The sequence below is a fragment of the Bufo gargarizans genome, chromosome 1 (genome assembly GCF_014858855.1).
Source record: "Bufo gargarizans isolate SCDJY-AF-19 chromosome 1, ASM1485885v1, whole genome shotgun sequence".
In the NCBI taxonomy this organism is placed as follows: Eukaryota; Metazoa; Chordata; class Amphibia; order Anura; family Bufonidae; genus Bufo; species Bufo gargarizans.
In genome coordinates, this window is record NC_058080.1 from 351,700,602 (window position 1) to 351,727,122 (window position 26,521).

The following is a 26,521-nucleotide window of genomic DNA, read 5'->3' on the forward strand; positions in this document are numbered from 1 at the left end:
GGCGCAGGCGCACTGAGGGAGTTCTGAGGAGACGAGCCTCCTCATCTCAGAGCGCCTGCACCGAATGAACAGAGGCGCGTGATTTTTGAAATACTGACAGGGCCGGCCGGAGGAGGAGGAGATCACGGCTGGCCCTGTCAATCAACACGACGAGGGGGCGGTTTTTTGCGGCGGCTACCAGCAAGTAGACGCCCTACTTGCTGGTAGAGACCGGATTTGCATATTATAAAACTTCGTTTTCTCAAGAGACGGCCGCATGAAAGTAAGTAACAACATTATATTCTCATATATCGCACTATAACGAATGTAACTAGCCCAAAAAAAAATATCACTTTAGTGGGGTGACAGAAGCCCTTTAAAAAGATGGGTTACCTGTAGGATCTGGTCACCCTCTTTCATCCCTTCTCGGGCTGCAAGGCTCCCTTCCTGGACAGCAGCAACAAATATTCCCACATCATTTCCCCCAGCAAGACGTAGTCCAATACTTCTTTCCTTCTGAAACTGGACAAGGCGTGGATCAGGACTGTATCTTAAAAATAAGCAGAAAGCTTATTAAAAAAAAAAGTCAGACAAGTGTTAAATAACTTGCAGCTTACACATGGGAAACCAATACACGCAGGGTTACAAGATAAATGATATTCTAGTGTACCTAGACACATTGCAGATCCGCACAGTTTTTCTGAGTTAATTTTTGCGCAGATAAAATACGCAAAACAGTACCAGCAAAGTGAATGAGATTTGATAAATCTCATGTACATCTTTTTTCTTTCCTGTGGAAATTGACCTGCTGTGTGGCTTTTCCAATCTGCAGCATGTCAATTTTAGTGTGGATTCCACTCTTTGCAATGCAGGGTTCTCCCTGATCTCATTTTGTCATGCAAAGAGTAGGATCAGAGAGAAACATCAAAATCCGCACAAAAATGTGTGTGTGGAGTTTCAGTTTTCAAACCTGCACTCGTGGGCAGGTAACCTAAAGGAAAGAAGTTAGTACGAATCAAGCTCACCTTTTCAATAGAACATTTTGGCCTTTATCTACTTGACAGCCACAAATAAGGGTACTTTCACACTTGCGTTAGAGGATTCCGGCAGGCAATTCCGTCGCCGGAACTGCCTGCCAGATCAGTAAATCCGTATGCAAATGGGTAGCATTTGTTTCCAAATCCGGATGCAGATCCGGCTGACAAATGCATTGAAATACTGGATCCGTCTCTCCGGTGTCATCCAGAAAAACAGATCCGGTATTTTATTTTTATTTTTTCACATTTTTAAAGGTCTGCGCATGCTCAGACTGGGAAACCGGATCAGTTTTTCTGGAACACTTGGTACCGGATCCGGCATTAATACATTTCAATAGAAATTAATGCCAGATCCGGCATTCCGGCAAGTGTTCTGGAATTTTAGCCAGAGAAAATACTGCAGCATGCTGCGGTATTTTCTCTGGCCAAATTCCATAAAAGGGACTAAACTGAAAACATCCTGATGAATACTGAGCGGAATGCTCTTCATTCAGAATGCATTAGGATAAAACTGAAGCTTTTTTTCCCGGTATTGAGCCCCTGTGACGAAACTCAATACCGGAAAACTTTAACGCTAGTGTGAAAGTACCCTAACATACATCCCATAGCTTTACATATGCGTTTTAAAATACTAATGCAAAACTGAAGCTAACATCTGCCCTAACATTATTTTATATGGAGAAATGTATTTTGGTGCCTGACCTAGCTAGAGTTCCAGCTCGTTGTCTGCCACAAGTAAAAGCAAAACAGCTAAATAAAAAAAGGTGCCAAAATATGCTTGGGGATAAAGGATATTGAGAGAGTTTGACAAGCTGTTTGCCTATAAGGCTCCATTCACACATCCGCAATTCATTTCTATGGGGCCGCACGATTTGCCACCCAAATCCGGAATTGCGGACCCGCACTTCCGGGTCCGCAATTCCGATCCCGAAAAAAATAGAACATGTCCTATTCTTGTCCGCAATAGCGGACAAGAATAGGCATATTCTATTAGTGACGGCGATGTGCGGTCCGCAAAATCCGTGTGTGAATGGACCCTTAAGCCGAGAGTAGGTGGGCTAAAATAAGGGGGTTAAAAAGGAAGGAAGCAGGAAAAGGGTTCACTTGCCATTCAGCTGAGCGGGATACTCCCTCCCCATTACTTTTGAGGCTAAGGGATTACGGCATGGAGGATAGTGTTTTATCCCTTACTGTCATACTTATTGCATGGGTATTCAGCTTGTTTTTTTTTTCCTCAGTCACACAAGTGAGGTCCCTGCCTTGTGAAGGAACACCCAAAATTCAGGCAACATGCCCATTGCATTGCCATAGCTTGGCATTAAGACAGGATTTAAAGGAGTGTTAGGGAAGAAACTCTATAGCGATTAATGTTTCTACATGCATGTGTATTTCAATAAGGCTGTGAAGAGTAATTTATCATCTAAGTGGGTGTGAGGAGGTTCACGGCTTTTCCCACAGATGGTAAGGATCCCTGTAGTGTGATAGCAGCAGCCTGGCACTTGACTGTTACACCCAAAATTAGCAGTAGAGTCCAATATGCTATGGTACTGTACACTATTGCATGGCTACAAATGGCCATATTTCTAGCTTTACTTGCTCCAAAAACCCAGCCTCTATGCACTGCACCACATTTAGGCTACATTCACACGTCAGTATTTTCCTATATCCCGATTTTCGGTCCGTTCTTTGCGGATCCGTTGTTCCTGAAAATGTTTCCGTATGTCATCCGTTTTTTGCGGATCCGCAAAAAACGGAAACATGTATAAAGTTCAATAATCAAATAAAGTTGTTTGGATTTCTTTGAAAAAAAAAAATGAAAAAAAAAAAATTTGTTATGTGTTTCCAGGAACGGATTCCGCATAAAACGGATGACATACGGAATGACATCCGAATGTCTTCCGTTTTTTGCGGATCCATTGACTTTGTATTGTACCAGGATCCGAATTTTGCGGACAAGAATAGGACATGTTTTATATTTAAACGGACATGCGGAACGGAACAACGGAAACGGACAGCACACATTGTGCTGTCCGATTTTTTCCAGGACCCATTGAAAATGAATGGGTCCAGATCTGGTCTGCAAAAAACGGAACAGATCAGGAAAGAAAAAACGGACGTGTGAATGGACCCTTATTATGTTTTTATACCCTTTTTGTGTCTCACTAGAAAGGTAGCGTGGCATAGTGAGAAAGGTGGCGAGGCTTACAATGTGCCACCATGAACTAAAATGGTCATAAAATTTAGCTACAAAGTGGTGTAACGTTAGACAAAAGTGTCAAAACTTACACCAAGGTTATCATCCAGTATAACCCACTGAGATAGATTTGACGTATCTTTAATGTAAGTTTATACTATTTAAAGCGAACCTTTCACCTCATTTTCACTTTATAAACTAGCAACAGTACCTTTATAGATTATCTTCAGTGTGCTCTTATACATGTTAGTGCCGCTTTCCTGCGCTCTTTATTCTTGAAAAAAATTGCCTTATAAAGTTCACATTTCCTGCTCCAACAGTCACGCAACAAGTCAAGGGGGTATCCCTTCCCTCACCTCTGGCTGTACCTCCCCTGCCCTAAACCCGCCTCTATGCTCTGTAATTGACAGCCGGCTCAGTCGCCGGGACCGCGCTTGTGAATCCTGCGCATGCGCCGTCCTCCTCATTCGCCGACAGGCAGGCATCACGTGTGGCGCAAGAAAGACGGGATCGCGCGGCGAATGAGGAGGACGACGCATGCGCAGGATTCACAAGCGCGGTCCCGGCGACTGAGCCGGCTGTCAATTACAGAGCATAGAGGCGGGTTTAGGGCAGGGGAGGTACGGCCAGAGGTGAGGGAAGGGCAACCCCCTTGACTTGTAGCGTGACTTCAGGAGCAGGAAATGAGAACTTTATAAGGCAATTTTTTTCAAGAATAAAGAGCGCAGGAAAGCGGCACTAACATGTATAAGAGCACACTGAAGATAATCTATAAAGGTACTGTTGCTAGTTTATAAAGTGAAAATGAGGTGAAAGGTTCGCTTTAAACATTTGACAGGATTAGTAAATCTGCTCCATTATATGGTGTTCTACAAAGAAAGTAAAATATGGGATACCCCACTCGCAGTTCATCTCTGTCCTTAGCCATAGGTGGGTCAGGATCTTCCCTGTGTTCAGTATCCAAAGGAGGTTCACTGTTAACTAGTTAGAAGTAAAACAAATTAGGAAACATTAGAATACATCGAGCCAAGATGGTAGCCGGCAGCACTCATAATATAGGGGTTGTTTGTGATGGAGAGAAGCCCTTTACAAGCACCGTTATCTCTTGCCCACACATAACCCATGTGAAAAAGTAACTGTTCTTTTACCAGGAAAGGACTGTATCAGGCCAATGGGCCTTGAAGAGAGTAGAATGGTTTTCCAAAATGTGAGTTTCAAAGACCAGATCCCCACAGGCTCTATAATAACGTCAGAGAATTGAAATGCTGCCCATGCACTTTCATCTTCTTATCTATCTGTATCTCTGTACCTGTAGATCTAGAATACATGTAACCTATAAATAAAAATCCTCAGGCTTCTACACTCAGCATGGCGTATTAGATCCCATCTCATAGACAATGCTGGGCTGGATCACTCTAAAAGTGTGCTATAGGTTCCTTCAGGTTGGTTTCATCCTGCCATACATTTTGGTTAATGACTAGAAATCAGAGTTATTTAATGTACTACTGCAGTAGTACTATGAAGACAGCAGGGTCTCACCATTTTCATGTTCCAATTTATCTATCTGCGGGCTTGGTGCTCCATTGAAGTGATGACTGTGCCTTAAAAAAAATAAAAATGAAAAAATGAGAAACTTGCATAAAGTTGTGGATGTGAGCATTTTTGAAGGCTTCGTATAATGGCTCTTACACAGGGTTCTCTAAACTTTCTGAAGAGCTCCTATGGGTTTGTCCTGGAGGAGGTGGGGGAGGATGAGAAGGTGGTGGGGACGCATCCGAACTCAGCTGTGAAATATCTGTCATGAAGAAAAAAGACAGACACTCACTGATCTGGCAGGAATGGTGGCACTCGTTCTACATAACTCTGTAAGCTGCTGTAGATGCTGGTTGTGCCACCTGAAATCATCAATTATCTGGGATCAGCTGCAGAGTCTCAAGGCACAGATGATGACAAAATATACTATCTGCATCAAACGATCTCTCTTGGGATTGGCAAAGTGGAAAAAACTTTTAGTTGCTCAATATGTAAACAGAGAAGAATAAGTGTTATTTAAAGGGGTTCTCTCACAAAGTGTGTTATGCCTAATGTATATGGAGGCATCTGAATACAATCCAGGGTAACAAGATACTTTATTATGTAAATATTACCTAGAACAAAGGTTATTACCGTACTTTAATCTGTCACGTACATGAAGAATACCATAATTTCTGGCCATTATGTGACTTGTATCTGGCATTATTCCCTCTGCTATCTGTAATTCTCATTCATTTTGCAGCTAGCGGGTGGACAATACACCTGCCAACACACAGGACACAGGGACACAGATAAATCGGATGATCTGCTACCCAAATCTGAAGCACCCCCTCACAAGCAGTAGCCACACAGACTTTCTGGGGTGTTATACTGGTGTTTTGCACTTTTGTGCAAACAGCTGCTTTTTTGTAGGGCTATTTCTTTTTCATTTTTTTTTTTTTTGAAATACAGCATGGTCTGGCATTTTTTCCCTCATTGTCTGCCGCTTTTCCCCCTTAGACCTCCATTTTTCTTTGGGGAAAAAAAACCCCACTAATAAATATTTTTTTTAAAGCTACATACAGCTCTCCACAGAAAGTGGCATCACAGAGGGGAACATATATTCCTCTAATAAAATATGGGCAAAAACGCCCATGAAAGGCTACAAAAAATACAGATCAAGTCAGGCATTTTTGAGACCTTTCTTGGGCAAAGAAAAAACCTGCCAGGGTCAAAACTGTTGCAGGAAAGACATTACACAGCAGAAATAAGCAGTTAAGATTTAACCAGGTAAGGCTTAGTTCACATCAGCATTCAGCCTTTCCGTTCTCCTGCTCCATTACAGGAGCAGGAGAATGGAAAGGACGGATAAGCACATAACTGAGGCAAACAGAGCCTACGGACCCCATAGACAATAATGGGGTTCGTTAGGTTTCCGCTCAGAAGATGATTTTGAAGCGGAGACAAAAGTCCTGCATGCACAACTTTTGTCTCCGCTTCAAAATCATCTTCTGAGCGGAAACATAACGGACCCCATTATAGTCTATGGGGTCCTAAGGGCTCCGTTTGACTCCGTTTGGCGTCAGTTATGTGCTTATCCGTCCTTTCTGTTCTCCTGCTCCTATAATGAAGCAGGAGAACGGAAAGGCTGAACGCTGATGTGAACTCAACCTTAGACAGTCAACCACTTCCAAACCAGCAGCAGTCTTTCTGTCTATCTCCAGCAGCCCCTCCCTGCTCCTCCTCACCATAGATGTCTATGTTCTCAAATCCATCAGTGACCAGGCAGCCCTCTTCACTAAAGACACAGCTGGCCATTAAATTGAGAGTTAGTGAAGAGGACAGGAGCAGGATATTTCTCTGTGCTGGCACACAGTGCAGTTATAACATGCATTCAGGATGCAGTTTTTTATTGTAGCTAGCTGAAATTAATTAAATCATTCCCACAATGCAGAACACCAGGGTTTAACCCCTTCAATACATTTTTTAACCTTAAAGAGGACCTTTTATCGGTCCAAACATTGCAAGAGAATTATCAGACTACATAGAGCACCACCCAGGGATCTCACTGCACTTACTATTATCCCTGGGCGCCGCTCCGTTCGCCCGCTGTGTCCTCCGGTATCTTCACTGAATTGGTTCTACTAGTCTGCCCTGTTTTCACCCTGGGCGTTCCTTTTCCCAGGAGTGTTTTTTTTTTTGTCCCAGGTTGTGACCTCTGCGCTGCGATTGGACAGCGCTACAGCCTGAGAGAAGGAACGCCCAGGATGAAACAAAGCAGACTCCGCCTAGTAGAACCAATTCAGTGAAGATACTGGAGGACACAGCAGGCAAACGGAGCGGCGCCCGGAGATAATAGTAAGTGCAGTGAGATCCCTGGGCGGTGCTCTATGTATCTTACAATGTTTGGACCGATGAAAGGTCCTCTTTAAGGACCAGGCCAAATTTTTGAAATCTGACACGTGTAGCTATGTGGTAATAACTTTGGAACGCTTTTACTTATCCAAGCCATTCAGATTTCTCGGGACACATTGTACTTCATGAAAGTGGTACATTTGAGTCAATATAAATGACCTTTATTTATTTAAAAAAATTGAATTTCTCTGCTTTTAAGGCAGATAGCGATATCTCACAAAATAGTTATTACTTTACATTTCCCATATGTCTACTTTATTTTGGCATCATTTTGTAGATGTAACTTTATTTTTTTAGGACGTTAGAGAAGGCTCAAAATTTTTGCAGCAATTCTTAACATTTTTAAGAACATTTCCAAAACCATTTTTTAAGGACCAGTTCAGTTCTGAAGTGACTTCGCAGGGCTTACATAGTGGAAACCACCCATAAATGACCCTAATTTAGAAAACTACACCCCTCAAGTGATTCAAAACTGATTTTACAAGCTTTGTTAACCCTTTATGTATTTCACAAGAATTATAGGAAAATGGAGATGAAATTTCTAAATTTCACTTTTTGGGCGGATTTTCCATTTTAATCAATTTTTTCCTGTAACACATCAAGGCTTAACAGTCAAACAAAACGCAAAATCTATTACCCTGAGGGTCCATTCACACGTCCGTTGTTTCTTTCCTGATCTGTTCCGTTTTTTGCAGAACAGATCTGGACCAGATCTGTTCCCATTCATTTTCAATGGGTCCAGAAAAAAAAAAAAAAAAAAAAAAAAAAAATCGGACAGCACAATGTCTGATTTTTTTTTCAGGACCCATTGAAAATGAAAGGGTACAGATCTGGTCCAGATCTGTTCCGCAAAAAACGGAACAGATCAGGAAAGAAACAACGGACGTGTGAATGGACCCCGATTCTGCGATTTACAGAAACACTCCATATGTGGTCATAAACTACTGTAAGGCACACGGCAGGGCGTAGAAGAAAAGAAGCACCATATGGTTTTTGGAGGGCAGATTTTGCTGGACTGGTTTTTAGACACCATGTCCTATTTGATGCGCCCCTGATGCACCCTACAGTAGAAACTCCCAAATAGTGACCCTATTTTGGAACCTACGGGATAAGGTGACAGTTTTATAGATACTATTCTGGGTTACATATGATTTTTAATCGCTCTATATTAGTTTTTTTTTTTCTAAAGCAAGGTTACCAAAAATGGCTGTTCTGGCACAGTTTTTATTTTTTACAATGGTCATCTGACAAGTTACATCATGTGCTATTTTTATAGAGCAGGTTGTTACTGATGAGATTATATCAAATTTGTCTACTTTGTTTGTTTCACTTTTACATAATAAAGCATTTAAAAAAATACAGTTTTTTTTTGTGTTCCCATTTTCTGAAAGCACAGGTGCACACTGCTATGCTTATTTTGTAAAATTTTGATTCTTGGCAAATACATTTTGTACAAAATTATTTGGGCCCGTCTGCCACACGTCAAGGCGATCTCTGTAAGACGAGAACCTAACACTAAATGCTACCTGTTATGTGCCATAACAACCACCATAAAATTCAATTTTCTGAAAAACATCTTAATTTTTTATTTTTCTGCCGATTGGGGTACATACAACTTTTTTTTTTTATCACTTTTAATACCTTTTTTGGGGAAGTGAAGTGGGCAAAATTTAAATTCCATCATAGTTTTATTTATTTTTTATGGCGTTCACCGTGCTGGGAAAGTAACATGATCAGGTCAGGTCAGGTTTCATAGATCAGCTCGTTATGGATGCTGTGATATCAAACATGTGTAGTGTATTTATTTTTTTATCAATTATAAATGTACTATAAGAAGAAATTTGATTTTTTTTCCTTTACTTTTTTTTTTACCCAGACCCACTCCAGTGGGTCTGATGCCTCTATAATACACTCTTTAATACACTGCAGTGCACTTTATAGTGTACTGCAGTGTATTGTGACTTTACACTTAGTCTGATCAGGCCTAGCTATACCATAGCAAGCCGGAAGTCTGTGAAGACATGGTGACAGTTTAATGCCATGATGTATATACTTGTCATGGAGCACCAAGTAGCAGTGCTTCATGACCAGTATACACGTCAAATAGCACTAAGGGGTTAATAAGGCTGCTAAACTGGCTAAATTGAAAACTGCATTCTGAATGCATGTCAGAACTGCACTGTTTGTAATCAAACTAAGGCTGGTTTCACACGGGCGTTGCGGATTGGGGCCGGATGCGTTCAGAGTGCGTTCAGTTAAACTCGCACTATTTTGCAAGCAAGTTCAGTCAGTTTTGTTTGCGATTGCGTTTAGTTGTTCAGTTTTTTCCGCGCGGGTGCAATGCGTTTTGATGCGTTTTTCACGCGTGTGATAAAAAAACTGAAGGTTTACAAAGAACATCTCCTAGAAACCATCAGTGAAAAACGCATTGCACCCGCACTTGCTTGCGGATGCAATGCGTTTTTCACTGAAGCCCCATTCACTTCTATGGGGCCAGGGCTGCGTGAAAAACGCAGAATATAGAACATGCTGCGATTTTCACGCAACGCAGAACTGATGCGTGAAAAACAACGCTCATGTGCACAGACCTATTGAAATGAATGGGTCAGGATTCAGTGCGGGTGCTATGGGTTCACGTCACGCATTGCACCCGTGCGGAAATCACACTCGTGTGAAAGGGACCTAAGGCCCCTTTCACACGGGCGAGTTTTCCGTGCGGGTGCGATGCGTGCGGTGAACGCATTGCACCCGCACTGAATCCTGACCCATTCATTTCTATGAGACTGTGCACACGAGCGGTGATTTTCACGCATCACTTGTGCGTTGCGTGAAAATCGCAGCATGCTCCTCTTTGTGCGTTTTTCACGTAACGCAGGCCCTATAGAAATGAATGGGGTTGCGTGAAAATCGCATGCATCCGCAAGCAAGTGCGGATGCGGTGCGATTTTCACGCATGGGTTCTAGGTGACAGTCTATTCACTGTATTATTTTCCCTTATAACATGGTTATAAGGGAAAATAATAGCATTCTGAATACAGAATGCTTTGTATAATAGTGCTGGAGGGGTTAAAAATAATAAAAAAGTTAACTCACCTTCTCCTCTTGTTCGCGCAGATGCCGGTCTGTTCTTTATCTGTGGGCTAAAGGACCTTTGATGACGTCAGATCACATGCTCCATCACCATGGTGATGGACCATGTGATTGGAGCATGTGATCTGACGTCACCTCAGGTCATTCAGTCCACAGCTAAAGAACAGAGTGGCATCTGCGCGAACAAGAGGAGAAGGTGAGTTAACTTTTTTATTATTTTTAACCCTTCCAGCACTATTATACAAAGCATTCTGTAGTCAGAATGCTATTATTTTCCCTTATAACCATGTTATAAGGGAAAATAATACAATCTTCAGAACATCAATCCCAAGCCCGAACTTCTGTGAAGAAGTTCGGGTCTGGGTACCAAACATGCGCGATTTTTCTCACGCGAGTGCAAAACGCATGACAATGTTTTGCACTCGCGCAGAAAAATCGCGCATTTTCCCGCAACGCACCCGCCTCTTATCCGGGCAAAAAACATGACGCCCGTGTGAAAGAGGCCTAAGGGTGCTGGCAAACTTTCTTCTATTCGCCTGTACTACATAAAAAATAAATACAAAATAAAAAAGTGACAGTTACTCTGTAAATCACTTTCTGTTGGTTCCTTTATCTACCTTATTTTCTCCTAGTCAGCTTGCAAGCTAATGTACAGGGATCTCTCCAAGACCAGGACAATAGCGGCATATGCAGAGACAGCACCACGACTGTGCATGCATGTCCACCTTAGCACTGAGATAGCGACAGAAAGCTTGAAACAGCAGGTGGCACTATATAAGTTATTTCACGTAATATCTCATGAAATTGTCATAATTTGTAATCAATGTTAATTGAAAATGGGCTCAGATTGTGGTGCTTTTTCAAAAGAAAAACTGTATTTTCCATGAGACAGCCCCTTTAAAGCAGTGTACCAGGACTAAGTTATTGATGACCTTAGAATAGGTCATTAATATCAAATCAGTGGCGGTCTTGCTTCATACACTTACTACCTGGAACTGCAGCTGCCGGTAACAGCTGAACGGAGGGGTGCCGGGAATCATACCTCCACGATCAGATATTGATGACCTATCCTATGGACAGGTCATCAATATCTCTATCCCAAAAAAACAAAAACAAAACTGTATAATGTAATAAATGGCAGGCTTCACAAGAGTATCCCACTGGTCACATACTATTTTATAAACTATGATGTTCTACATTAAAAAGAACAATGAGGTCTAATACTTTTTTATACTAATACTTTAAATATACTCAATCTACAGATGTACTGTAAGAATGTCTCCATTATGCACACAACGGGCATATTTATCAAATCAATCTAAAAGTAAAACTGGCCTTGTTGCCTATAGCAACCAATCACAGCACAGCTTTCATTTGTCAAGAGCAGCTTAAGAAATAAAAGCCGAGCTCTAATTAGGTGCTACAGGTCACAAGGTCAATTTGAGATAGTTTTAATAAAAATTGCCCCCATGTTTGCTGGTAATCGTTCCAAAACTGTATTCATCCACTTGTAACTAAAACATTTCTAGGGAAAAAAAATTACACTATAGTATTTTGTGCCATTTACAGCTTTTCACGCATCACTGCTGGGTGGCAGTTCAGTGACATTTTTGTCCTGGTCATCCCACAGGTGCTGTGAGTGCACTCGCAAGAGCACTTGCAGGAATTAGGCAGTTTTTGTTTTTTTTACTCTGGAGCCTTTTTTCTTATGACTGTTACGCTAGTGCACTATTATTACTGCTAGAAGTTTATGAATAAAGGTACAACTGGGTGTTACAAGTTGGGGTATGTGTTTCTGTACAGTTTGGCACTGTCCAATCAGTGCTGTCAGCATCAGGCACACCCCCTACCGGGAACACCAAGTTGTACCTTTATTTAGAAACGCCTAGTAGGAATAATACAAAATAGAGTTAAATGAAAAGATGCTCCAGAATTGTTATTTTATTGGGAACGCAAGTAGTTACTAAAGCAGACATGTCAGGAGAGGAGACTGGTCTTCTTTAAATATGAAATCACATTCTAGTGACAGATCTGCATTTTTTAAGTCTGAAGCACATATCTTTATTCTGCATACTTGCTCCAGCACACATTGCATCTAAAACGCTATATGCAATAGGACAGGTCATGTATTCCATTACATCTCGTTTTCAATATATAGCGGGAATATTAATACCATTACCATCATGAATGGAGCTCCTATCATCACTTTCACTGTCCCTTACTTCTGGAATGTTGACCAGGAACTGTCGATTATCCCTCAAGACAGTGAGAGTTAGTTTGCCTTTTGACTTCTCAATAAGGTGGCGTGTGTCAGCCAAAGACATATTCTCACTTGCCACGCCATTTATCTGCAAATTCATTCAGAATATATACTTTTGGTCAGTCAGATTACAGTGTGGAAGAGAGAAGCAGGGGGATGAAAATGTTAAGTGTGGAGTCAATAACCTTCAGGATGAGGTCGCCCTCCTGCAGCGATTTTTCCTGGGCTGCCAGACCAGTCTCTGTAATATGTTTAATGAAGATCTGACTGCCCAACTTCAGACCATATTCTGTGGGAATACAGCAAAGTAGAAGGAAAGTTAAGAAGTCAAGAAAAACAAGTGGATTTATGGTAATAGAGAATTCTAAGTAAACACTGCACATTTCAGCATACCTTGATTCTCCACGCGTTTCACCAGAACAGTTTTAACAGGTTTGGATGGTACATCCTGAGTGGGCAGGCGTTTGAACCCGGATACCAGTTGTAGGCCATTATGGTCCCTTCCCCCTGCCTCACTGCCAGATCCCCTCCTTGAGTAGTCTCCTGCTTCACTGCCAGATGCCCTCCTGGAGTAGTCTCCTGCCTCACTTGCCGAACCTTCCAAACCACTACCATTGTCTTTCATTCCACTGGAAGCCCTGGTATCACCTCCAGAACCATATTTCTCTCTACCAGCCCTCCTCCTTGTATAATTTCCTGTTTCACTTCCCCCACCCCTGGTCCTGCGTTGTCTGGTATGGTATGAAGATGGTGTTCGAGATCCTCCAGAGCTACGTCCACTAGAAGAATCTCCTTCATAACCTTGTGCTGTATCTTGAGGCTCTCTACTAGAACTTGCGTATCTTTCTCTCCACTGCACAGGAGAATCCGATCGGTCTTCCTCATCTCTGGGATAGGAATCAGATAAGTGATCTAAAGTGTTAGGTGTTCGTGAGGGCCCAGTAGAAGCTGATACAGAGTTGCTCACCGGGATTTGAATTTTTTTAGGTCGTTTTACGGTCTGTAGATAGAAATAAAAGAACATTTAAAAAGGACTCAAAAAGATTATGAGAAAAAGATTAAATTTCCCTAAAATATATTTGTATTTTATTGTATGTTTCTTGTGTGTTTATGTTTTTGGTACAGACCAGCCCCCCCCAAGAAGTCACACAAGACAGGTAATAAGACAATAAAAAAAAAAAAAAAAAAAAAAAAAACTCAATGGTGAATGCATGCAACTGTATAAACATAGCTGCACATGTCAGGGGAATATGTGTGGTGAAAACTAGAAGTGAAAGGGAAAAAAATCTGCATTCAATTTTCATCGAGTAATGTAAAAGTAAAAACTGAAATATAACTGGTTGCTGTGACTGCACTTTTTGTCTTTATTGTATTTTTTTTGCATTGGACATGTATCAAGCACGTTACTTCGGATACCTACTAGATGTTGGTAGGTGTCTGAAAGAAAAGGGCACAACTTTGGAAGTTGACCGATTTAGGCTACTTTCATATCTGCATATTTAATTCAGGTTTTGAGATCCGGCAGAAGATCTCAAAACCTGAATCAAAAGAATCAGTTCCATTTAATACATTCTGATGGATCCATTTCAGGGTCCATTCACAGATATTTCTGGCTCTGCATCTGTTCCACAATTTTGCAGAATGGATGCAGACCCATTCATTTCAACGGGGGCTGCAAAAGATGCAGACAGCACACCATGTGCTATCCGCATCTGCAGTTCCGTGGCCCAGCAAAAATGATAGAACATGTCCTATTCTTGCCAGCAAATAGAGGACAAGAATAGGTATTTCTATCCGAGGGGCCGGCCATTTGTGGCCCGCAAAACGTGGAATGCACACGCCCAGTATCCGTGTTTTGTGGATCTGCAATTTGCACACCGCAAAACACTTACGGACGTCTGAATGGACCCTCAGCCTGATACAGTTGTATTAAATCAAGACTGAACAAACCTTTTGTTTTTTCTGTAATGAAAAAAAAAAAAAAAACTGATCTGGCACCGTTGACTTGCATTGATCTCCATGCCTGATGAGCTTTGTTCAGTTTTTAAAACCGGGCACAAAAACGCTGCTTGAGGTGGTTTTATGTCTGTCCCCAAAATGCAATTGAAGTTAACTGAAGCATACTAATGAGTTTTTTCCCCATTCACAATAAATGGGGGAAAAACTGATCCGTTTAATAACAGTTTTGCCAGATCTCAAAACCGGAACTAAAAACGCAGATGTGAAAGTAGCCTTACAAGAGTTATCTGCCACTTCTCTGTCCCGAAAAGTGGTGGTGACCTAAACCATGTCTAATTAGCATTGCCACCAGGCAGGTAAACCACTGGCCTGGCTACTGGCTAGTAGTAACACTGGGAGGTCCGTGTCTATAATACTTTTTTAACCTCAACAGCAAGTGCGGATAAGTTTGAACATGGGGCCATGGAAGGCCCACATTATTCGAGAAGATTATTGTTGAAATCCTTTTTGGTCTGGTTATAGAGCAAAGTAGTGAGCAGTCACAGGAGGACACTAGTCTACGAGCCTTCTCCCTGCAAGGATACTTTGTGACTAACATGCGACTCACATTGTACTGCTGTATAACTTAAGCTTACCCAAAATGGGTTAAAATACAAAATCAGCTTTTATTTGTCTATTATTTGTCTACATACCTGGGCAGATTTACTAAAATTGTCTAAAAGTAAGACAGACCGGTAACCTACACCAGATGTATCACAGTGGCTGATGGCTGGATAAGGCCTCTTTCACACTTGCGTTGTCCGGATCCGGCGTGTACTCCACTTGCCGGAATTACACGCCGGATCCGGAAAAACGCAAGTGTACTGAAAGCATTTGAAGACGGATCCGTCTTCAAAATACTTTCAGTGTTACTATGGCACCCAGGACGCTATTAAAGTCCTGGTTGCCATAGTAGGAGCGGGGGAGCGGTATACTTACAGTCCACACGTCACTCTGGAGCGCCCCGGGAGCCGTGCGGACGGTAAGTATGCTGCTCCCCCGCTCCCCGCTCCCCTTTACCATGGCTGCCAGGACTTTAGCATCCCGGCAGCCATGGTAACCACTCTAAAAAAGCTAAACGTCGGATCCGGCAATGCGCCGAAACGACGTTTAGCTTAAGGCCGGATCCGGATCAATGCCTTTCAATGGGCATTAATTCCGGATCCGGCCTTGCGGCAAGTCTTCAGGATTTTTGGCCGGAGCAAAAAGCGCAGCATGCTGCGGTATTTTCTCTGGCCAAAAAACGTTCCGTTCCGGAACTGAAGACATCCTGATGCATCCTGAACGGATTTCAGTCCATTCAGAATGCATTAGGATAATCCTGATCAGGATTCTTCCGGCATAGAGCCCCGACGACGGAACTCTATGCCAGAAGACAAGAACGCAGGTGTGAAAGAGCCCTAATAAATCTATCACAACTTTAGACTGTCTAGTCTAACTTTAGGCCAATAATGGGCCTTAATACGCTAAGCCACACCCCTTGTGGTTTGAGGCGTGAAAAGGTTAGAAAAGTGCATGAATACACCTGCTAAATGCAGTGCAAAGCATGTACGTCCATTTTTTGGCACATTTTCTATTGTAAAACTGCCAAAAAGTCAATTGTGACAAAAAGGTTCTGTTTAAAGGTACTTTTACACAAGGCGATTATCAGTATGATTCAGTGACGAATGAGTTGTATCTTGGTGTAGTGAACGTTTTAAAAATGACCTATTAGACACACTGATTATCGTTCACAAAATCGTAATTTCGATTGAATATTCCATTGTTTGTAAAGCAGATTGTTGCATTGTGTTAATTGACTGCAATTGTGCGTGAAGTGAACGATTCCCGTTTACACGTATGAAATCGTTAACGTCCAAAGATGATTTTTGTGCCCACACAAACGATCTAACCAACGACAAATCTAACAATTGATGGTTGTCGCTCTATCGTTCATTGCTTTTCCACTGCTGGATAACCGTGCAGTTTTGCTCGATTTAACAACAATAATGTACACGATAATCAGCTCGTGTAAAGGTGCCTTAACTGTGCTAGTCCATGTCATCACAAAATGCAGAGTAATCTGCAGGCAGTGTGTTATAGAACAGGAGGAGCTAAGCAGATTGATTTATGGTTTTGTGGGTAAAGATTCAGTAAAACATGCAATTGTAGATCGGTGGTCTTATCAGAGAATTACATCAATTTCTGTGTAAGTGCATATACAGAGATAGCGGTCAGTCACTGACAGTTGTACACGGGGAGGTGTCTTCAGTGATTGATAGCATTCTTTGTGCAAATGTCACGGTCCCTCCCGTGATAGAGGTTAGAAGATCTGAGAGACTGGCTGCATGTTAAGTTATCTGACAGTTATCTGACATCTGTTTTCACTTCTTACAGTGTTGTTGTGGGTAATTACCATACCTCTCGTCTCAGGTGTAGCTTGTGGTCATTACTGCTCCTCTATTTAGTCTGGACTCACACTTCATACCACACGGTTTATATTCTCCTGGAGTTGGAAGAGCTGGTTTGTGGTCCTCATCTGAGTTCCTGCTCATCCATTTTCTATTGAAGACAAGTGTACTTCTCTTGGTATTTTGTTGCTCCCATTTGCTCGTTGTTTACTAGGCCTCAGGCAGACGCTGGTTCGTTCATCTGGGAAGGAACCAGTAGTCTCAGACCCAGTCACTAATCCTAGGGCTTTTCAGGGTCACTAGGGCCCAGGTTTCTGGGTCTATTCATACTGACAGGAGTCAGGGCTAGGTTTAGGGTTTCCTCAGTCACTGATAGTTGTACACAGAAGGGTGTTATTAATTATAGCATTGTCTGTAACTGTGTATACAGAGACAGAGGTCAGCCACTGAAAGCTGTACATGGGGAGGTGTTATCAGTGATTAATAGCATTCTCTGTGTAAGTGTTTATACAGAGATAGCGGTCAGTCACTGATAACACTTGTAGAATGTAGAAATTACAGTTTTGCTGAATCTTTTCCCACAAACCTATATATCAATCTGCTCATCTCCTCCTGTTCTATAGTATACTACTATATGCACTGTATTTTGTGGTAAAGGGTTCTCTTTAACTCCTTAAGGTCAAGGTCTAATTTTTGCAATTTGGATTTTTCCTCCCCACGTTCCAATAACCATAACTTTATTTTTCAGTTCACACAAGGGTTTTTTTTTTGTTTTTTTTGTTTTTTTTGCGGAACAAGATGCATTTTTTATTGCCACCATTTAATTTACCATATCTCGGATTGGAAAACAGGACAAACTTGTATAGGTCTTTTGTTTTACTACTTTAAAAGAATAAAAACCTTTGAAAAAAATCTAAGTTTTCTTTGCATTGCCATATTCTGACAGCCATAAAGTTTTCATATTTCAGAGCTGTATGCTTGTTTTTTGCGTAACGAACTGTATTTTTTTATTGGTACAATTTTAGTGATGTGTGTCTTTTTGATCACTATTCTTACATTTTTTGGGGAGACAAGATGACCAAAAAATGGCGAACCGTGCGTTTTTCCCCCATTACGGTGTTCACCGTACAGGAATATTTTTTTATGTTTTAATAGTTCCAACGTTTTTGGACATCGTGATACCGAATATGTTTAATTTTTTCATTGTTTATTTATTTTTATATGTAAAAGTGGGAAAAGGGCGTGATCTACATTTTTTATATATTTACATTTTTTTTTCTTTAACTATTAGTCCCCATTAGGGACCAAGTGCATGGGTTCTTTTGATCCCCTCTTCTATTCACCCTAATAGATCTTTATTATCAGCCATAGTGTTGGGGGTTGATCCTGCTGATACAAATGATAATTGTGTTGTCAAAATCAAGAAGACTTTTATTCTTTATGTAAAAGAAGACTTCAGTAGACTGAGGGGTGTGGCCAGAACTGGAAATTTGAGGTGCACCAAGGAGCTAAGCCCAACCCCTTGGTGTACTGATGTAGTGTCCCACTAGGTAGGGGTGGGCACTACACAAGGGTCAATTGGGCCACGTGTTACTTCTGCTCACAAGGGACAGTGATATTATATTTATCCATGCATTGTAATGTATTTTTCTATGTGTTATTACATGTGTTGGTTCCCCTGTGACATGCATAGCAGGCCTATTTGGGTGTATTTATACATCCTAGACACTAGAGGGAGATAGGGAGCCCCTAGTATAAATGTCCAGGCCCAGACAGGGAGAGGGAAGTAGTGATGGGAAGTTCGGATCTTTCAGATGAATCGGTTCATCGGTTCACTTCCTGAGCCGGCAGAAGCAAGTGAACTGAAGATCAATGCGCATGCTCAGCTCATCGAATCTTCGGTTCACTTGCTGAGTCGGCTCTCAAGTGAACCGAAGGTCAGGAGGGACTGGCTCCTGGCAAACACAGCTCTGCTGCAGTGAAGCAGACTGTGATGTAGTGGCTATAGTAATTGTGATGTAGTGGCTATAGTAAGTGGCTATAGTAATTGTCTGAGAGTTTTAGTTAAAAGAATCGTGTCACCGAGTCCCTACCAGACTTCCTGCTCTGCTACAGCATGTAGCAGAGCCGTGTGTGTACAGGGTGCATGTAGCAGTGTAGCATGATGCTACACTGCTGCATGCACCCTGTACACACACAGCTCTGCTACATGCTAGATTAATGCCCCTCCTTCCCCCCGGACGGACTTACAGGGAGCCGCAGAGCAGGGAGCTCTGTGACACGTCTCTGACTCATTCGATTCTTTTAACTAATAGACTCAGCCGATTCTCTGAGTCCCTGCGACTCCCCCTGTGCTGGGAGTCAGTGCTGGCTGCCTCTGATTGGTTGGAGGGCAGGGCGGGGAGGGGCGGGGCTAGCGTCCACTGGAGGCTCCTATTACACTGCCTGCTGCTGATCTGACTGAGCCGTTTCATTCGGATCAGCTCAGTCAGAGGAACCGACTCTTCCGGATCAGTGAACTGAATCGGTTCAAAAGAACGATTCGTTCATGATCCGGACATCACTAGAGGGAAGGTCATAGTCAGGAGTCTGTGGAGACAGAAGTGAGTAGGCACCAGCCCGAGATATGCTGAGGGCCTCCTCCTGACATGCAGCTGGATAGTCCAGGCTTCTAGTTGCCCCAGGAGGCTAGTGAAGAAGGAGTACAGCCTGCCTGGAGACCAGTGATCCAACAAGCACAGATAATCGGAATGAATCTCCTGGGAGAAACCTGCAGCTTCCCTCACAACAGGAACAGTACAACCAGCTCAGAGAAGTAAGCTGAGAGGCAGAGGTACTATAAGATAAAAGCAAGGGTCAATACGGGAGGAAGATTTAATACCAAGGATTAAAGCCAGCATTTAGGCATCCGGGCCTTGGGATCCAGCCAGCTAGAATAGCTGTGGTGATAATGTTTCGCAGAACTAGGCTGCACTAACTGTTTATCCTCCAAGTATCTTGCAAGATTTATACCTGCCATATTAAGAAGTAAACCTGCTTGTGGAATATTGTTACAAGGGACTGCATCATCATGATCTACTGTATGTACAAAGTTGGACTGTTTTCCAAGTAAAGTAACGTTTGGTTTACTATACCATCTGTGTACTCCATTACTACTCCTATAAATCGGTGTGCCACCGTTACAGGCACTGGCGTCACGAGCCTTAAAGGGACCTTGCCCCAGGCACTCAAAATACTTGCAACATCCAGGGCACCTCATCCACCATCAGGCCTGGTCCCTACATCCAGAGTGTGCCCCAGAGGAACTTGTGTCTACCTCTCCTTCACTGCCGCATGCCTGCCCAGGGTTCTCCTCCAAAAAGTGAGTAACCCTCGATTGCCCATAACCGTGACCTCACTATCGCAATACCCTGCAGGTCTGGCGTGCTGCACTGAAACCTTTATTTGCATAAACCATAAGGGTGGGTTCACAAATAGGGTTTTTGTGGCATTTTTTGCACCTGCAATTTTTTTGGGGTGCAGTCTTTTTCAGTAAAAGCATCAGCTCCAGATGCTGAAGATCTACAGGAAATATGGAAACGCAGGACACACCATTTTTTCAGGCGTTTTCATATCACCTTCTCAATAAGGGAAGAACACCTGGAACAAAATGCTAGTGGATAACCACATTGTTTGTAAGAAATGCCCAAAGATGTGACAACATTTCTACAAATCTGTGTGTATAGAGACCCCCAAGACTTTTTTTCCCCCCGCTCAGTAACACTGCAGCCGATTTTCAGAAGGCGTATCATTTTAAGCACCAGGATCAACCATGCCAAGAAGTATGCCTAGTTTAATAGGGTTGATCCTACTGAGAGGTGCTCTTTAAAGGGGTATTCCGGTTGTTTCAAATTATTCCATATTCACAGGATAGGGAATAACTATTAGATCTGTAGGGGTCCTACCGCTGACGAGAACAGGGGGCCCCGTACCCCCTGCAGACCCAGTTAAGTGAACAGAGCAGCTGGTCGCAGCAGCTCCATTAATTTCTATGGGAGTTCCGGAGATAGCCAAGTACAATAGTACAATAACAAAAGGTATAAACAAAAACAACAATGGTTGCGGTCACAGAGATCAGCCGCTGTCCAAGATAAAGCACCGGTAGGCCCCACCACAGTCCCCAGGAAAGACTGACACTTGTCAAGAACTCACATGTTCAATATAGGGGGGCACCTATTGATTCCCTTTCCTAATACCATGTGGTAAGGCAGAAATGTCTTATCTGTGCTGTATTTTGTTTGGCAAGGCATACATCAAAGAACCATTGTACCCAGTCTTTCTTGCCCAATCATTTGGAAAAGACGACTTATTGTCTCCAAGAATAACTTCTTGGGAGGGGGTGGTGGTTGTATCCAACAGCTATCATTTTAAAGATCTTATCTCATATTTCTATACTGCGAGATGGTGATTCACGGGCAAAAAATGTTCAAATCTCTGATCTGAAACGTATAAAAATTCTTGCCAAATAAGAAAAACCTCTCAGATCTAGTATGAAGTCCCCTCCTAAGACCGCTCCCAATGTAAATCTGGCAAGTTTTTTGGGGTGGACAGGGTAGCAACACCATGTACAGTCTGACATAGTTCACTTGCTATAGTTTGTTGGTCGCATACCACTCTGTTATTATATGGTACAGCCAACCTGGTAGAGTTGGTAAAACCAGGGCACAGGAAATGCAAAGGCATTATCCATGGGGAGAATCAGGTTAATGCTCTCAGTTTGTGTGATTTTTTAATGATTTCCTATGCTAAACATACGGTACTTGATGAAATGAAATGTTAGCTTACCACATTGGCAGTTTTGGCACAAGATTTCAGCGCGTGTATAGCAAATGACGAAGTCACATTCTCCATAGATACACCATTTACCATTACTATGCGATCTCTCGTCCTGAAGAAACCAGATTATATAGTTAAAGCACAGCAAAACAAATAAAGATAGTAAAAGTAAGACCTCATGCACATGGCAGTGACAGATTAATCAATCCACAAAAAACTGATCCTTGAAAAAATAGCATATCTTCTGTGTGTGTCCTATTTTTAACTCAATCCCATCAACAGAAAGACCAATTCTCACATACAAATACGGAAATGAATAGGACCTGCACCGAGACTTGTGGATCGGGCACATGGAGCAGTGTCAGTAATGTGTCAGTGTGCTATCCATGATAAAATCAGACAGCACACTGAAAAAGAAAAATGTGTGTGCATCAGCCCTAATGTAGATGACATTAGGCACACTGTCAGAAACAGGAGAAAGTCTCGAAGCCTTGGACAGAACATACGTTCACCCATCTTTGTGTGCTTTCTGTCTTTCACTCTACATGAAAGGTGGCTCAGTGGTTAGCACTAGTGGCTTGCAGCGCTGGGGGTCCTAGGTTCAAATCAGACATCTGAATGGAGTTTGTATGTTCTCCCCATGTTTGCGTGGGTTTCCGGTTTCCTCCCCTACTCCAAAGACATACTGATAGGGATCTTATATTGTGAACCCCATTTGGGACAGCTTCATAATAATGTCTGTAAAGCGCTGCAGAAATTATATATAACTGTATTTTTCGCTTTATAAGACACACTTTTTATCCCCCAAAAAGTGGGGCGGGAATGGCAGTGCATCTTAGAAAGCAACACTGATAAAGCGCCGATTACTATGCTGCACAATGCTGGGAATGGAGGAGGGGCTGGAGGCAGGCAACTGATATTGCGATCGCAGCGGGGCCGTCACTGTACTCTATTACAACGGGCCCCGCGCACAGCAGTCTTCATATGTAAAGTGTAGTCATTTAATCCTTAACCAGTGGGTTAGCTTTGTTAAAGTAGCGCAATCCTCTGAAGTTGTACTCACTATCAAGCTACCATAGCAGGCCGGCCGGCAGCGTAACGTCACTCACTCCCTTACGCGCCTGCATAATTAATAAAGTGGGAGGAGCAGGCGTGTGAGGGAGTGAATGATGTTATGCTGATAGTGAGCACTACTACAGAGGATTGCGCTACTTTAACAAAGCTAACCCACAGGTTAAGGATTATATGACTGCAGGCTCATCCTTTACTAGGGTTCCAGCTGATGACAAGGACAGAGCGGACTACACTCCGGGGGTCACACGCTGCACAGTGTCCGGGCTGCTCATACTGGTGTGCCCGTTTCCTCCATGCAGACAGCTAAGCGCCCCCTCAGTCACTCCGCTTTCCTGGACAGTCGCGTCTCTTTACATATGAAGACTGCTGTGCACAGGGCCGGTGTATTGGGGGTCACAATGTACACAGGTACACCGCAATGGGGGCGGGGAAATCTGTGGATGACACATATATAGCATGACAGTGCGTCATCCACAGATCCCCTCCATAACAGTGCGTCATCCACAGATCCCCTCCATAACAGTGCGTCATCCACAGATCCCCTCCATAACAGTGCGTCATCCACAGATCCCCTCCATAACAGTGCGTCATCCACAGATCCCCTCCATAACAGTGTGTCATCCACAGATCCCCTCCATAACAGTGCGTCATCCACAGATGCCCCCATAACAGTGCGTCATCCACAGATCCCCTCCATAACAGTGCGTCATCCACAGATCCCCTCCATAACAGTGCGTCATCCACAGATCCCCTCCATAACAGTGCGTCATCCACAGATCCCCTCCATGCGTCATCCACAGATCCCCTCCATAACAGTGCGTCATCCACAGATCCCCTCCATAACAGTGCGTCATCCACAGATCCCCTCCATAACAGTCCCTCATCCACAGATCCCCTCCATAACAGTGCGTCATCCACAGATCCCCTCCATAACAGTGCGTCATCCACAGATCCCCTCCATAACAGTGCGTCATCCACAGATCCCCTCCATAACAGTGTGTCATCCACAGATCCCCTCCATAACAGTGCGTCATCCACAGACCACCATTAGTTCAAAACCTACCAAAAGAACACCTTTTGGTTCAAAATATATATTTTTTAATTTCCTCCTCAAAAACCTAAATGCGTGTTATCATCAGGTGCGTCTTCTAAAGCAAAAATACAGTAAGTGCATAAAATAATTAGATTAAAAAAATGTTGGTGCTATAAGAAGGAAAAGAAGAATGATAAAGCTCTACATACTGTAACCTTCCATCAGCAGGCCCACCACGGACAACATCCGACACAATGACAGAGCTGTCCCCATCTGTTCTAGATGGTCGATCTCTGCCTCCAGAGATAGCAATGCCAAATCCTTTACGGGGGTCCTGTAGACAGATAAGGTGTTTTATGAAGACATGGAGATTTTCTAATGTCTTTATTATGAACATGTTTATAAACGTGACAGCACGCATGGCTAGTTCCAGAAGTCCCATGACTGTGAATGGAGAGCAATGAGAGCAACTACTGTATCATGCACATTCATTATAATGCTTACATAATGCTGTATTTATAATGGTAATCCATGTATAAGCAGCACAAACATGTAAGAAATATCAAATCATTACATTTAAAGGGGTATTCATTCCCACCTAGCATATTTATAGGATATGCCATAAATGTACAATAGGTGTGGTTCCTCCATTAACCACTCCAATCTAAAGAATGGGGCCCCAAAATGAATGGAGAGAACACTGCACATGTATTTATTGCTCTCCATTCACAGTCATGGGACTTCTGAAACTAGCCAAGCGTGCTGAATTAACCCCTTCACTATCGAGCCACTTTTCACCTTAAATCCCAGGACGATTTTTGCACATCTGACAAGCGTTACTTTATGTGCTAATAACTTTGGAACGCTTTTACTTATCCAAGCCATTCTGAGATTTTCTTCTCGTGACACATTGTACTTCATGACAGTGGTAAATTTGAGTCAATACATTTCACCTTTATTTATAAAAGAATCCAAAATATAACAAAAATGTGGAAAAATTCACAATTTTCTAAATTTGAATTTCTCTACTTTTAAGACAGATAGTAATGCCTCATAAAGGACGTTAGAAAGCTTAGAATTTTAGAAGTAATTTTTAAAATTTTCAACAAAATTTCCAAAACCATTTTTTTTAAGCACCAGTTCAATTACAAAGTGATTTTGAGGGGCTTATGTAATGGAAACCACCGATAAATTACCCCATTTTGAGAAACTAAACCTCTAAAATTATTCAAAATGATGGATGTTACAAACTTTGTTAACCCTTGAGGCGTTCCACAAAAAATGTAAAATGGCGGTGAAATTTCAAAATAAATTTTTTTGGGTAGATTTTTTATGTTAATCAATTTTTTCTTGCAACACAGCAAGGGTTAATAGCAAAATAAACCTCAATATACATTACTCAGCATTAATTCGGCAGTTTAAAGAAATACCCCATACGTGGTTGTAAACTGCTCTATGGGCACATGGCAGTAGTTAGAAGGAAAGGAGCGCCATATGGATTTTTAAGGCAGATTTTGATGGATTGGTTTATGGGTGCCATTGGTTTTTATTTTTTAAGTGATTAAGTCTTATGTGGAGGTTCTTTTTTGTGGAATGAGGTGACGTTTTCATTGTTACCATTTTGGGGTACCTAAGACTTTTTGATCGCTTGGCATTAGTTTTTGTGAGGCAAGGTGACAAGGTGAGGCATGTTTTGGCATAGCATAGTCTTTTTTTTTTTTTTAACAGCATTCACCTGAGGGGGAATATCATGTGATATTTTTATAGAGTAGGTTGTTACTGGTGCGGCGATACCCAATATGTCTATCATTTTTATTTTCGTTAGGTTTTATACAGTGAAAGCCTTTTTGAACAGAGTAAAAGCCATATTTTTTTATTTTTTAGGCGATTGTCTTAGGTAGGGGCTCATTTTTTTTGTGGGTTAAGATGACAGTCCGATTGGTACTATTTTAGGCTACATCCACCTTTTTGATCGCTTGGTATCACACTTTTTGTGAGGCAAGGCGACCAGAAAATGGCTGTTTTGGCACAGTTTTTTATATTTTTTTACGGTGTTCACCTGACGGGGTGGCTCATGTGATAGTTTTAAAGAGCTGGTCGATATGGACGCGGCGATACCCAATATGTCTACTTTTCTTAAAATTATGAGAAAAGGACGGCATTGGGCTATTGTTTCCAGCAGTTAGGTCTCCGGTACAGCAGCGCGGGGACCCGATGGGAACTCCCTCCGCATACAACGCGCGCGGGTTAATGAAAACACAGATGCTGATGCATGCAGCAGGGGTCTGGCTTTCAGTGACTGCCGCAACCCTGCAGCTGATCGGGCAGGTGCAGCTCCTCCACCCGCCCAATCAGCATGGCGTAGTACTATGGCGCTGGGATTTTAAACTGTACTGTACGCGTTAGCAGACATTACCAAATGATGGGCTACGGCTACATGGCCAGAAGGGTTGTCCAGTAAAGCTACTTTCACACTTGCGTTCGGAGCGGATCCATCTGGTATCTGCACAGACGGATCCGCTCCTATAATGCAAACGATGGTATCCGTTCAGAACGGATCCGTCTGCATTATACAAGTCTAATTGTTAGTCAGACGGATCCGTCCTGACTTTGCATTGAAAGTCAATGGGGGACGGATCCGTTTGAAATTGCACCATATTGTGTCAACGTCAAACGGATCCGTCCCCATTGACTTACATTGTAAGTCTGGACGAATCAGTTTGG

At 42.4% G+C, this 26,521-nt stretch overlaps 1 protein-coding gene across 7 annotated transcripts in view; it reads right to left on the reverse strand.

Moving 5' to 3' along the window:
- The window catches only part of TJP3 (tight junction protein 3), a 108,749-nt gene that overhangs the window by 56,078 nt on the left and 26,150 nt on the right, over positions 1–26,521 (reverse strand). For 6 of the 7 annotated variants that reach the window (XM_044268640.1, XM_044268652.1, XM_044268658.1 and 3 more), the window contains exons 3-11: positions 24,007–24,131; positions 21,700–21,802; positions 12,881–13,487; positions 12,673–12,776; positions 12,407–12,575; positions 4,900–5,005; positions 4,750–4,811; positions 4,107–4,191; positions 373–529 (exon numbers count right to left, since the gene is read on the reverse strand). In XM_044268640.1, the coding sequence (XP_044124575.1) occupies positions 373–529; positions 4,107–4,191; positions 4,750–4,811; positions 4,900–5,005; positions 12,407–12,575; positions 12,673–12,776; positions 12,881–13,487; positions 21,700–21,802; positions 24,007–24,131 (1,518 nt within the window). The remainder of the gene's footprint in view (positions 1–372; positions 530–4,106; positions 4,192–4,749; positions 4,812–4,899; positions 5,006–12,406; positions 12,576–12,672; positions 12,777–12,880; positions 13,488–21,699; positions 21,803–24,006; positions 24,132–26,521) is intronic. The other variant, XM_044268646.1, reaches the window with a different exon arrangement.